Source organism: Macaca nemestrina, chromosome 17, assembly GCF_043159975.1.
Source record: "Macaca nemestrina isolate mMacNem1 chromosome 17, mMacNem.hap1, whole genome shotgun sequence".
NCBI classification, from domain to species: Eukaryota; Metazoa; Chordata; class Mammalia; order Primates; family Cercopithecidae; genus Macaca; species Macaca nemestrina.
In genome coordinates, this window is record NC_092141.1 from 61,361,041 (window position 1) to 61,372,156 (window position 11,116).

The following is an 11,116-nucleotide window of genomic DNA, read 5'->3' on the forward strand; positions in this document are numbered from 1 at the left end:
CCTCCACCCTGCAAGAACTGCTTTGTCCCTCTCCCGCTGCCCAACCAACTCTGGGGAAGGAAGGAAGTGCCCCCAGCCCCCACTCCCAGCTGAAATCCTCCTTTCCTGGCAGACCTCACGGACTCAGATCTCACCCCCTACCACTCCCCTAGGAGAGCTGGGGGCCACTGTTTCCTGGATTATCCTAAAAGCTTCCGAGGCCATGAGGACTTGGCAGCATCCCTGCTCCCTCCTTCACCTCCCCCTTTGGCACTGCCTGTCGCCTCCTTTATAAAGCTTGGCTCTTTTATCACTGCCACTTGGCCCTCACTGCTGCCGCCAGCTCTGGGCTCCATGGACTGGTAAGAGAGGCTGTTCCCTGTCCAGTACAGGGAACCTCCATAAAGAGGATCAGGTCTCCACTCTAAAGTGGGGGTCATAGAGAAGGCTCTGGTTCTCTCTGAACTGGGAAGGGGGAGATAAGAAGGAGATCTTGGTGGGGTTTGCATGGAGAACCAAAGGGATCCCTTGGAGGTCTTTTGACTGGGCTGGGGTAGTCAGCCCAGTGGAGAAGTGGGGTAGGGATTCATAGCTGGGTACTTTATTCTGAGAGAAAGGAAGGGCAAATAAATGTTAATAGAAATACAGGGCACACACACTCACCGCCTGGAAGATCTTGAATGACAGAACACCTGCAAGGATAGTAAGGGAGAAACCACTACCCACATCCTATGGGGAACTGCGTTTATGATGGAGGAGAGAAGACATTCTATACTCCAGCCCACAGGTACACACAGGCATGATATGTACACACATTTGTAGATATACACACACCAACACACAGATGCACTACCCTCAGGCGGGTTCATCTTCTAGACTGAAAAGGGATGGTGGTAGCTAGCAATTTTGAAATTTATAATAAAATTAGTGTCCAGCATTGTGCTTGACCTTAAGTATACCCTCAATAAGTGTTTGTTGAACGAATAAAGGATGAATGAAAGAAAACTATTTGACCCCAGCTCTAGGCTCTACCTGGTTTTCTAGGAATCAGGGAAGTGTGGTGGGGAGAGGAGGGGAAATAAAGAATATGTTGGCATCCAGGGTCATCAGCTTGCAGGCTTGGAAGTGCAGCCTGGAGGTGGGAGTGGGAAATAGAGGAGAGGAGTGAGTGAGAAGAGGAAAACAGGACCAGACCCTGGTCTGGTTTCAGCTCTGCTTCTAACTTGCTACTAACTTCCCTGTTTTGGGGTTTGGTTTCTCTACCAGTAAAACGAGGGCTTGGACTAGACAATTTGGGGCTAGACCAGCTTTGATATTCTCATAGTGCAATCTCTACAGGACAGTTGAGGTTTGGAAGGGATCACAAGTGCAGAGTCTGACTTGTCTCAGCAATTCAAGATGGGATCAGTTTGTCCATTAGACTCAAGATAGGAGATGGCTTTGATCTAGGCATTCGTTTAAGAATGCTGTCTCCTCTGCCTTCAGGCTCTAGGGGAGCTGGACTTCCAGGGTCATCAATTCTGCCATATTGAGGCCAGAAGGACTAGCAGGCAGAATATGGGCTTTGGAACCTGAGAGATCTGAACTCAGTTTCTTCTTCTGTCTTTCAACAACTCTGTAATCTTGGGTAGATCATTTAACTTCTTTAATCTTTGGCTTCCTCATGTGTACAATAGGAATAATAATAATTACTTTGCTGCATGATCATGAGAATTAGAGATATTTGTGTAAAGCACCTGGAACATAGTAGGTGCTCAGTAAATAAATGCTGGTTGTGATAAACACACAGACTAATGAGGTTTCTCCAGGTACAAAGTGGGTCACTGACCATAGATGAAGCTTCAGAAGAAGTGGGGTGGCAGGAATGGGGGTTGGACACTTGCAGGGGAAATCTATTTATTTGAGGGAATGAGGAGGAGCAGCAGAAATGGCCCAAGTTCAAGACAGATCTCAGTTTATACAGGAGATGTGATGGGCTGCGTTGTTCAATTTTGAGTAGCAATAAGTATATGGGCAATGGGCTGTGGTCACCTTGCTCATTATGTCAGCATCAGACCATGGGCCATCATTCAGTGGGAAAACATTTAGCAAGTGCAAACCAAAAGGGCTGGAAGCAAAGGACTGCAAGTAGAGGGGGACTGGAGGAAGGATAGTGCCAGTACCCTGAGTGAGCAGCAGAAACCTAGGCAGAGCAGGAAATCAGAATGGCCGAGAGTTTCCAGAGACAACTGCACTGTTGTTGAATTTCCTGCTGATGAGCTGCAGGCAGATGGAGGGTCCTTGCTCATGGGATTCCAGATGGTTACAGGTATGGTTGGATTGGGGTAGGGCTAAAGGGGGCCTAGAGTGAAAGTAGCGGGGAATGTCTACCATCCTCAGGCTGAATCCCTGTTGCTTTCCAGGGAAAGACAGAAGGGGCCAGGAAGAGAAGGCAATCTGATGCATATAAATGGGAGGGGGAACTTGGTCCCCCCCACCCAGAGTCAGACCCCTGCACAGGCTTTAGCACCTTAGGAACACTAGATACAGCACAAGCAGGCAGCTTGGAGGAGGAGGCAGGAATGCCCAGAGGTCAAATCAGGAACCAGAGTCCCCCATTGGGAGCTGTTTTGGTCCTGATGAACTTCTACTCCAACCCAGAGGTAGCTGTGAACTAGGATACAAACCCAACTGGCCAGGATTTGTAGGCTGAATGGATGGAGAGAAAGTTGCGTTGATGAAGAAGATTGTCAATTTAGCTGTGGCCACAAAGATCCAGAGCAGTTCCTGTGAATCCACATCCAGGGCCCCAAGTAACAAGAAGGCAAAAAGCAAACCCCGACTGATCAGAAATCTCAATCCCCTGATGTTAGGCGATGCCTCCGGCTTCCAAATGCCTGTCAGTTCTCTAGCATGGTGGCTGCTCTTACAGCATTTCACAAAGGAGGAAACTGAGGCTTAGAGGCACCTGACCTGCCAAGGTCAGGTTAGCAGGTGCAGGGCTGGGGCTAGAATTTAAATCCGTCAACTTCTAGTCCACAGGTCTTTGTGCATATACCTTAATCCAACAATATTTACTGGGAACTGACTTATTTAATAATTATAACAAGGATATCTTCCATTTACCTGGTACTTACCAGGGGCCCCGTGGGCTAAGCATTTTTAGGCACAGCAATTCCTTTATGCCCCCAGGAGACCCTACCCATGTGTACCCAGATTGTCCGGATGAGGGAAATGAGCCTTAGAAAAGAGGGACATGCACAGATGAATCCGACGTCGATTCTGGATGAGAACGTGTGCGTGTCTGGGAGGTACCACACATATACGCATACACACATGGATTGATTTTCACCCCACTTGTGCACTCCGTTTAGCTATTTTTGAGTTACCGTTTGAGAGTGTCCCAAACGGGGATGCAGGACAGGTAAACCAATGGTGGTGGAATAGGGTCTGTAGAGGCGAGATTAAATCAGCCTAAATTCAAATATGAAATCGACTGTAAAGAGGAAAACGAAATTTCAAAAAGCCGACGGCAAAGCGCACAGGGGAGACCAACCAGCAAAATGAAAGAAATAGGAAAATTAATTGGCATTCCCCTGCAAAAAAAAAAAGGGTCACATGGAGAGATCAACACTGCTGCATGGGAGGTATCAATCCGGAAAGAAGCATGGGGCCACCTCGGCGCCCAGGCAGAAGGATGGGTGGGTGGGGTGGGGATGGAACTTCCCTACCCACCGGTGCTTGACAGGTCTCGGAAATGTCGACCTATCCAGATCTTGAGAGAAGTTTTTGTGAGCTCCGTAAGCGCGCTGAAATTTTACCAGAATATTGCACTGGGCATGTGCATTTTTCTCAAAGGAATCCAAGACCCTTCCCCAAAGTTAAGAACCTTGGGTTTAGACATTCTGGTGAGAATTAGGAAGGAATGGTGGCAAGGGATAGCTCAATTCCTTCCAGAAGTGTCCCTTCCCAAGGCCATTCAGGCGCCTGCCCATTCTTCAGAACCGGCTGCTGGGGGCAAGGGTGTGAGCAGGCTGAGCACTTCCCGAAGGACAGGAGGGCGAGGAGAGGCGGATTTGAGAGGTGGATTTCGGAGGCACTGGGGTTGCTGCCTAAGGGGAGGGGCAGAGTGAGAGCTGCTGGGACCTGGGACCGGAGTGGGGGCGGCAGAGACCGGTTGCGGGGGCGGAGGCTGGGAGAGGGGAGGAGAGGAGGTGGTCGCCCAGAAATGTCAGAGAGGGAGACCCCTAAAGCGAGAGGGAAAAAAGGACAGGGAAGGGTGGTGGTGGAGAGAAGCGGCTAGGGGTGCGGGGGTTGAGGCGGGGCAGGCGACCAGGGGTCGGGGGAATGGCGAAGGAGGGCAGCCAAGACAAATTTCACACGGCCTAAGCCTGGAGGCGAACTGGACACATACTTGGCGCTCAATGCTGTTTCATTCTTTCCTCCCAGTTCCGGGGCAGCGCTGCCCATCCAGAGAGGGTGGGTCAAGGGCCATCGAGGCAACTAAGGGTTGCTGCCTAAGGGTGGCTCTGTATCACCCCCAGGACCTGCCCCCTTATCCATTCCCCCCAGGTCTTAGTTCTGCGTCCTCTGATAGACCGAGCCAGCTCGAGGGCAGTTTTCCACCCGGCGGGGCGGGTCTTAGAACCTGGGAATCACCCCACCCGGGCCCCTCGCCTTGGGAGTGGAGGGGACCAGGGAGGAGCGAGGGAGCGGGCGGCGTACGCCCTAGTTAACTATCCTCCCCCACTCCCGCCCGCCCCCTCCTCGAGGCCGGGCTGGGCCTCCAGTCCAGCCGAGCCCGCAAGGGTTAAAGGCGGCAGCAGGTGAGGTGGGCGGGGCCGCGAGATCTGGGGAAAAAGCAGCGCTGGGGAGAGGATGAAGGCAGAGAGCGCGGGTGAGTCACGGGCGGAGCTGGCCTCGCTCGTTCGCTGGCTCCTGCCCGCCCTCCGTCCTCCGCCCTCTCGCCAGCGCTCACCTCCTCCGCCGCCCGCCGCCCGCCGCCCGCCTCCTGCCGCCAGCTGCCGGGTCTGGCTCGCCTGGGCTCCTGCCCCTCACCGCTCGAGAGCTCGCCGGCGCACAGGACCCATGAGCGCCTGTCTGTAGTGCACCAGCCAACCGTGCCCGGAGCCCGCCGCAGCCTCGAGGTAGGAGCGCGGGTCGGGGTGGCCAGGGGTGAGCGCTACGGAGATCGTCTCGAAAAAACGCACTCCGAACGCGCCCCAGCCTCCTATGACCTTGGGAGCGGGGTAGTCCTAAAGGATTTGAGGGGTTAGAACCCCGATGGAGGGAAAACCGGGCAGAGGGGAGAGACTGGAGGGACCGAGGAGGCTGTTAAACTGGGGCAACTGGAGAGACTGGGACAACCAGAGGACCGGGACATTGAGAACTGGGAGTACTAGCCAGTGATTCGGAGAGGCAGAGCGGAATGGGGCATAAGGGTGCCCCGACTCGCCTTCCCACTTCAGGGCTTGGGAAGCCTGCGATGTGCGCCATGCTCTCTCCTTTCCTGAAATCTTTCTAGGCCTGGAAGTGAATCGGACACATACTTGGCACTCAATCCTGTTCCCTTCTTTCCTCTCAGTTCTGGGGCAGGGCAGTGCTGCCCATCTGGGGCAGGTGGGTCAAGGACCACAGAGGCAACCTAAGGGTTGCCACCTAAGGGTGGCTCCATATCACCCCCAGGACCTGCCCCCTCCTCTATTCTCCTGGGTCTTAGTCTTGCATCTTCTGCTAGACTGAGCCAGCTCCAGGGCAGTTTTCCACCCAGTGGGACCGGTCTTAGAACCTGACAATCACCCCGCTTTGGGTTTCCGAAATCTTGGTAGCAGGCCATTGCATCCCAGACCTGGGCTCTTCAGCTCTCTGCCAGAAGCCACTCCAGAGCCCAGATTATTCTAGGCTTCCCACTCTCCAGCCCCTGGGGCAGTTCCCAGGTGCCAAAAGCTGTTAGGGTCCCCGGCCTCACAGCTTGTGCCAGCCCCTTCTGTGCTTCCCCGCCCCGGCTCCGGCTCCGTTCCTGCAGCTTCACCCTGTTTTTGTCTTGTGGTGAGGCAGCCAGAGCCTGAGTAGGTGCCCCCGTCCTCCTCTCCCTCCCTATCCCAGGTTATCAGTGCCACCTCCCTGGTCCCAGAGGCAGAAGATGGTACCATCAGCTAAGCCCTGCTGTGGGAAGGAAGCAATCCTGCCTTAAGTCACCGGTCTCCTCTCCCACCGGTAGAGAAGACCCAGGCACACAAACCTGCCCAGCTGAGGCACCAGGTCTTCCAGGCCTTAGGGAGAGGTGGTGAGAAGAGAGTGACCTTCAAGCCACAGATATGTGGTTGAGAAAGGGTTGGGGGTCTCTAGGGTTCTAATGGTTTACAGAAAGCTTGGTTTACAGAAAGTAACAGACTGGGAGTCCAGGAGTTAGGAGACCTGGTTGATTGAATGAAAAAATGAACATCCTTGCCCAAGTCACTGTGGCAAGTCATTCAGCCTGCTTCCTCCTCTTCAAAATAAGAAGATTGGCCTGGAGCAGTGGTTCTCAACATTGGCTGCATGGAAGAATCACCCAGGGGTGATCCATGCCTGGGATGCACTTGCTCATGTCATCTTTTTGGGCAATTTTTGCTCTTAAGTTCTGTGATTTTGACTTCCCTTGTTGCCCTCCTCTTCCTGCACTCTAACCCTGTATCACTTAAAGGGGTGCAACTGTCCCTTCCAGAGCTTGCTGTCAAGCTCTTCTCTGGGGAAGCCATTCCCTCCCAACTTTATACCTGGGCCTCCCCTAGCATGGAGAAGAGGATGGGTAGCAGTCAGAGAATTGCCTGGCACTGGTATGAGTCAGGAGAGGGATGGGAATTTGGTTTTCTCTGGTGGGGGTGCCTCCCAGATTCCAGGGGGTATCTGGTGGCCAGAAAGCTGCTCCCCAGGGAGGTGAAGTCCCTGCTTGAGGGAAGGGGGTGGGGGCATGGGAGTCCGTTTAGTGGGCCTGATGTGACCAGGACAGGCGGGGAGCAGTGTAGACGGAGAAATGCTTTTCATTACTGAACATGCTTTGGGAATGGCATGAGAACTCTTTCTCTAAAGACTCAGGACCCGTTTGGGGCTTTATGAGGGGCAGGTCACCTGAAGCTTTGGGTTTCAGAAACAGACCATCTCCTCTCCCATCTGTATCCTGAGTTAAACTGGGGAAGCTGAGACAGCTCTAGATCCTCCATTTGGGCTGACAGCAGGTCTGCAGGGGGAAAATGCCACTGACCTTGTGCTGGCCTGGGAAGCTGGGGTGGGATGGTTCTAGCACTGTGCTGTAGGTGTATCTGACCTACCATCCTGGGAGTGGCCCAACTCTAGAGATGAGCTGGGTCATATGGCAGGGATCACCCAGAGGACGGTAGACCTCCATCATCCTCTGTGCTTGGATGAGAACTTCACATTCTGGACCCTTCCTAGCACTCTCGAATTCTCTGAACTGATCTCTAGTCCTCCTCCAGAGGTGCATCCTTCTTTCACAACTGGGGCCAGAGAGGAGGACTTTGCAGGGCTGGCACCTGGGTTAGGAGGTAAAGTGAGCTGGTTATTTCCCTTACTTTTCTGCTTCTTGGCCTCCTTTAGGTCCCGTCTGAGGTGCCCCTGACCGTCCCTGCCCTCACCCCACCCCGGATCCCGGCAATGCTAACCGCTGTCTGCGGCTCTCTGGGCAGCCAGCACACGGAAGCGCCGCACGCCTCCCCGCCGCGCCTCGACCTGCAGCCTCTCCAGACTTACCAGGGCCACACGAGCCCTGAGGCCGGGGACTACCCCTCCCCGCTGCAGCCTGGAGAGCTGCAGAGCCTCCCGCTGGGCCCGGAGGTGGACTTCTCACAGGGCTATGAGCTGCCAGGGGCCTCCTCGCGGGTAACCTGCGAGGATCTGGAAAGCGACAGTCCGTTGGCCCCGGGCCCCTTTTCCAAGCTCCTGCAGCCGGACATGTCACACCATTATGAATCGTGGTTCAGGCCCACTCACCCAGGCGCGGAGGATGGCTCGTGGTGGGACCTTCATCCGGGCACCAGCTGGATGGACCTCCCCCACACTCAGGGCGCGCTGACCTCACCTGGCCACCCGGGGGCGCTTCAGGCGGGCTTGGGGGGCTACGTCGGAGACCACCAGCTTTGTGCCCCGCCACCCCACCCGCATCCGCACCACCTCCTTCCAGCTGCCGGAGGGCAGCATCTCCTAGGGCCGCCCGACGGGGCTAAGGCCTTGGAAGCAGCCGCCCCGGAGTCTCAAGGGCTGGATTCCAGCCTGGACGGGGCGGCGCGTCCCAAAGGCTCCCGGCGGTCGGTGCCCCGCAGCTCAGGCCAGACCGTCTGTCGCTGCCCCAACTGTCTGGAGGCGGAGCGACTGGGGGCTCCGTGTGGGCCCGATGGGGGCAAGAAGAAGCATTTGCACAATTGCCACATCCCGGGCTGCGGGAAAGCCTACGCCAAGACGTCGCACCTGAAGGCGCACCTGCGCTGGCACAGCGGCGACCGTCCCTTCGTGTGCAACTGGCTCTTCTGCGGCAAGCGCTTCACGCGCTCGGACGAGTTGCAGCGCCACCTCCAGACCCACACCGGCACCAAGAAGTTCCCCTGTGCAGTCTGCAGCCGCGTTTTCATGCGCAGCGACCACTTGGCCAAGCACATGAAAACCCACGAGGGCGCCAAGGAGGAGGCGGCCGGGGCGGCCCCGGGAGAGGGCAAGGCCGGCGGCGCAGTGGAGCCCCCCGGGAGCAAGGGCAAACGCGAGGCCGAGGGCAGCGCGGCTCCCTCCAACTGAGCTCCTCGGTACCGCCTCCCTGCGGGTCCCCCGGGGGGCACAGGATGCGAGCCCCCAGGTCTGACGTCCTTGGGGGTGGCTTGAGGAAGAGGGGAAGGTGCGTATTTATTCAGCGGGGAGGAAGAGTGGTGCAGGGACAGGGAGATGGGGCACTAGGAGTTCTTAGTCTCTGGGGCTACTAGGCAGGATGCATTATGATTGGGCCGGTAGGAGCTGCGCAATGCCCCTCTGTTCTCCCCTGCCTCATAGTTTCCCTCGCCCCTGGGCTGGGGGGTTGGGGTGGGACACCCGTATCGCGGCTGGCTGGCGGGGACAGGCTAGAGGAGACAGCAATGCCGGAGCAGAGAGAAGTGGGACCGGCCTGGGGCGCTGGAGGTGGCTGTCTGGACACGTCCTTAGCGCCTGGGAACCAGGACATAAAAGCGCCTCCGGAGCCGCCCTGCGGCGGGGTCCCTTTCATCCCACTTATAAGTGCTTCTGCCCCTAGGGTTTCCGGAGGGAGAGCCGAGATGGGATGGGGGAGCCTGGGGGTCCCCCTTGGCAGGGGTGTCTCTCTCTGGTTTGGAAGGTTGTTGCTGTAAAAATAACTCCTTTGATGAGCTTCCTTATTAACCCTTTCAGACCCAGTCTGATGGAGTCATGAAGGAAGAGGGGAAGAGGGCTGGCATTCCTGACAGCCTCTCAGCCAGGGCTGGCAATAAAGGACAGAGTTAGACGTAGGGGGCGAGTAGAGAACTCCCCTTCTAAATTGAGAGATAGGGATTTGGTGGGGTATGGAAGGAACTAACCCCTTCCCTCTCCACCTCTGATTCAGCCCTTAATTCTTGGTCTTTATGATAAATAAAGTTCAGTAGTCACATTCCCCATCTATTACCCTAGGTGTGTTTTCAAGGCAGCCAGCGGTAGAATCCATGTAGTTCCCACCAGTTGCCTTCCCCTCCGGGATGGAAGGAAAAGGTTTCTTGGGCTTGTTGGGGACAGATTGGGGGTGTCTCAGCAGAGGGACCTCCACTGGTTCCCACTCAGAGTGGAGGCCTGCGGCCTTCCTGACCATCTCTTTAGCCATCACCAAGAAACCAAACCCCTGTACCTCTAGCTTGGCCCTTGTTTTTCCCTTGCCCCTGCCATAGCATGTTCATTGGGGGATTCCTTCCTCCCGCTCATCTCACAGGTGAAGGGAGAAGAAAGAGTTGTTCTCCCACTGGAAGGGGTTCTGCCTTCTGAGGTAACATCCAGGAACCTGTCCCCATTCCCTTCTCCTTTAGATGTTAGAAATACATTTTGATTCTGATCATGGGGTGGGGGAGGAAGGGAGGGAGGGGAGAAGCCCAGCAGAGGCTGAGCCAGGCAGAGGGGAAAGAAGCTGATATGAGGAAGGGTCTGGCAGGCCACAGCCTCTGTAGCTGGAGGACTTTCCCACGCTTGAGAGAGGGGCCTTAGAGTCCCTCTGACACCCCTCCCGCTTCCCCTTGCTCCCTTTCTTCACCTGGAGCCCTCTGTGGAGATTAGCTCTGTATTGATTTTTAAGTTATAAGCAAAGGGTATTTTATTTAATATTAGGTTATGTGTGTGCGTGTTGTGTGTACCTGTGTGCATGTGTGTGTGTTTCTCTACTGAGCCTGGGGTCTCCAGCCAGGAAGACCCCATCTTATTCACCATGTCCAAGATCCTGGGATCTGGGCCGAGCATCTCTTCCTCCCTTGTAGATGCTGGAGCCCAGTCCAAGGTCTGGGAGCTATATGGGAAGTGGGGGCTGGGATCTGGGTGGGAATATGTGTTTGTATACAAAGGGAGCCTCCTTAAAAGGGACAGGATGACCTTCCCGAGGGACTCACTGGCCTGGGGTAGTTTAAGAAGTAATGTTCTTTCTTTCTCTTTTCCCTACCTCCTGCTAACCCAACCAGAGATCCCCTTCCTTGCTGAGAGGGTTGGGGGCAGAAGGAGAGTTGGCAGTGCCTGCAAGTTGCCTGGCCAGGTGAAGGGGGGAGAGAGGAAGGGCACTGTGGGTGTAGGATGCCTTTCTCCTCCACCCATCGAAACCAGCCACCCCCTCCCTGTGCCACCAAGACAGCCTTTTCCAGTGGCCATCCTAAGGGGAACTCCCAAATGGGTGTTGGTGGTGGACACAGATGCTCCCCCCAGTGGAAGCCCCAAGCTCTGAGGTATGCGGGTAGAGACTTTGGATAGGTTTTCTTCTGCTCCCCTCTTTTATAGATCTAGGCTGCTTGGCTGCCTGTCTTTCTAGGCAGCCCCCCTAGAGGAAAAATGTAGGAATTTATTTTTTCTTTAACTGCTGTGAACTCACTTTGAGGGGGTAGGAGGAGGGAGAAACAGCCTGTGTTTTTTATGCAATAAAGTCATCAACTACATCATG

The 11,116-nt window shown here is 55.3% G+C and overlaps 1 protein-coding gene across 2 annotated transcripts; it reads left to right on the top strand.

The window, feature by feature from the left end:
* The first annotated feature begins 297 nt into the window (after positions 1–297).
* Positions 298–11,116, top strand: LOC105472296 (Sp6 transcription factor). 2 transcript variants are annotated; one of them, XM_071081967.1, is made up of 2 exons: positions 298–341; positions 7,555–11,116. In XM_071081967.1, the coding sequence occupies exon 2, from the start codon at positions 7,612–7,614 to the stop codon at positions 8,740–8,742; it is 1,131 nt and encodes a 376-aa protein (XP_070938068.1). In that variant the 5' UTR covers positions 298–341; positions 7,555–7,611; the 3' UTR covers positions 8,743–11,116. The 2 variants fall into 2 exon arrangements, with proteins under 2 accessions (XP_070938068.1, XP_011723709.1); XM_011725407.2 differs by lacking the exon at positions 298–341 and adding an exon at positions 4,845–5,105.

Excerpts from the sequence above, each read along its gene's own strand:
- LOC105472296 (XM_071081967.1), top strand. The coding sequence starts at position 7,612 with ATGCTAACCGCTGTCTGCGGCTCTCTGGGCAGCCAGCACACGGAAGCG.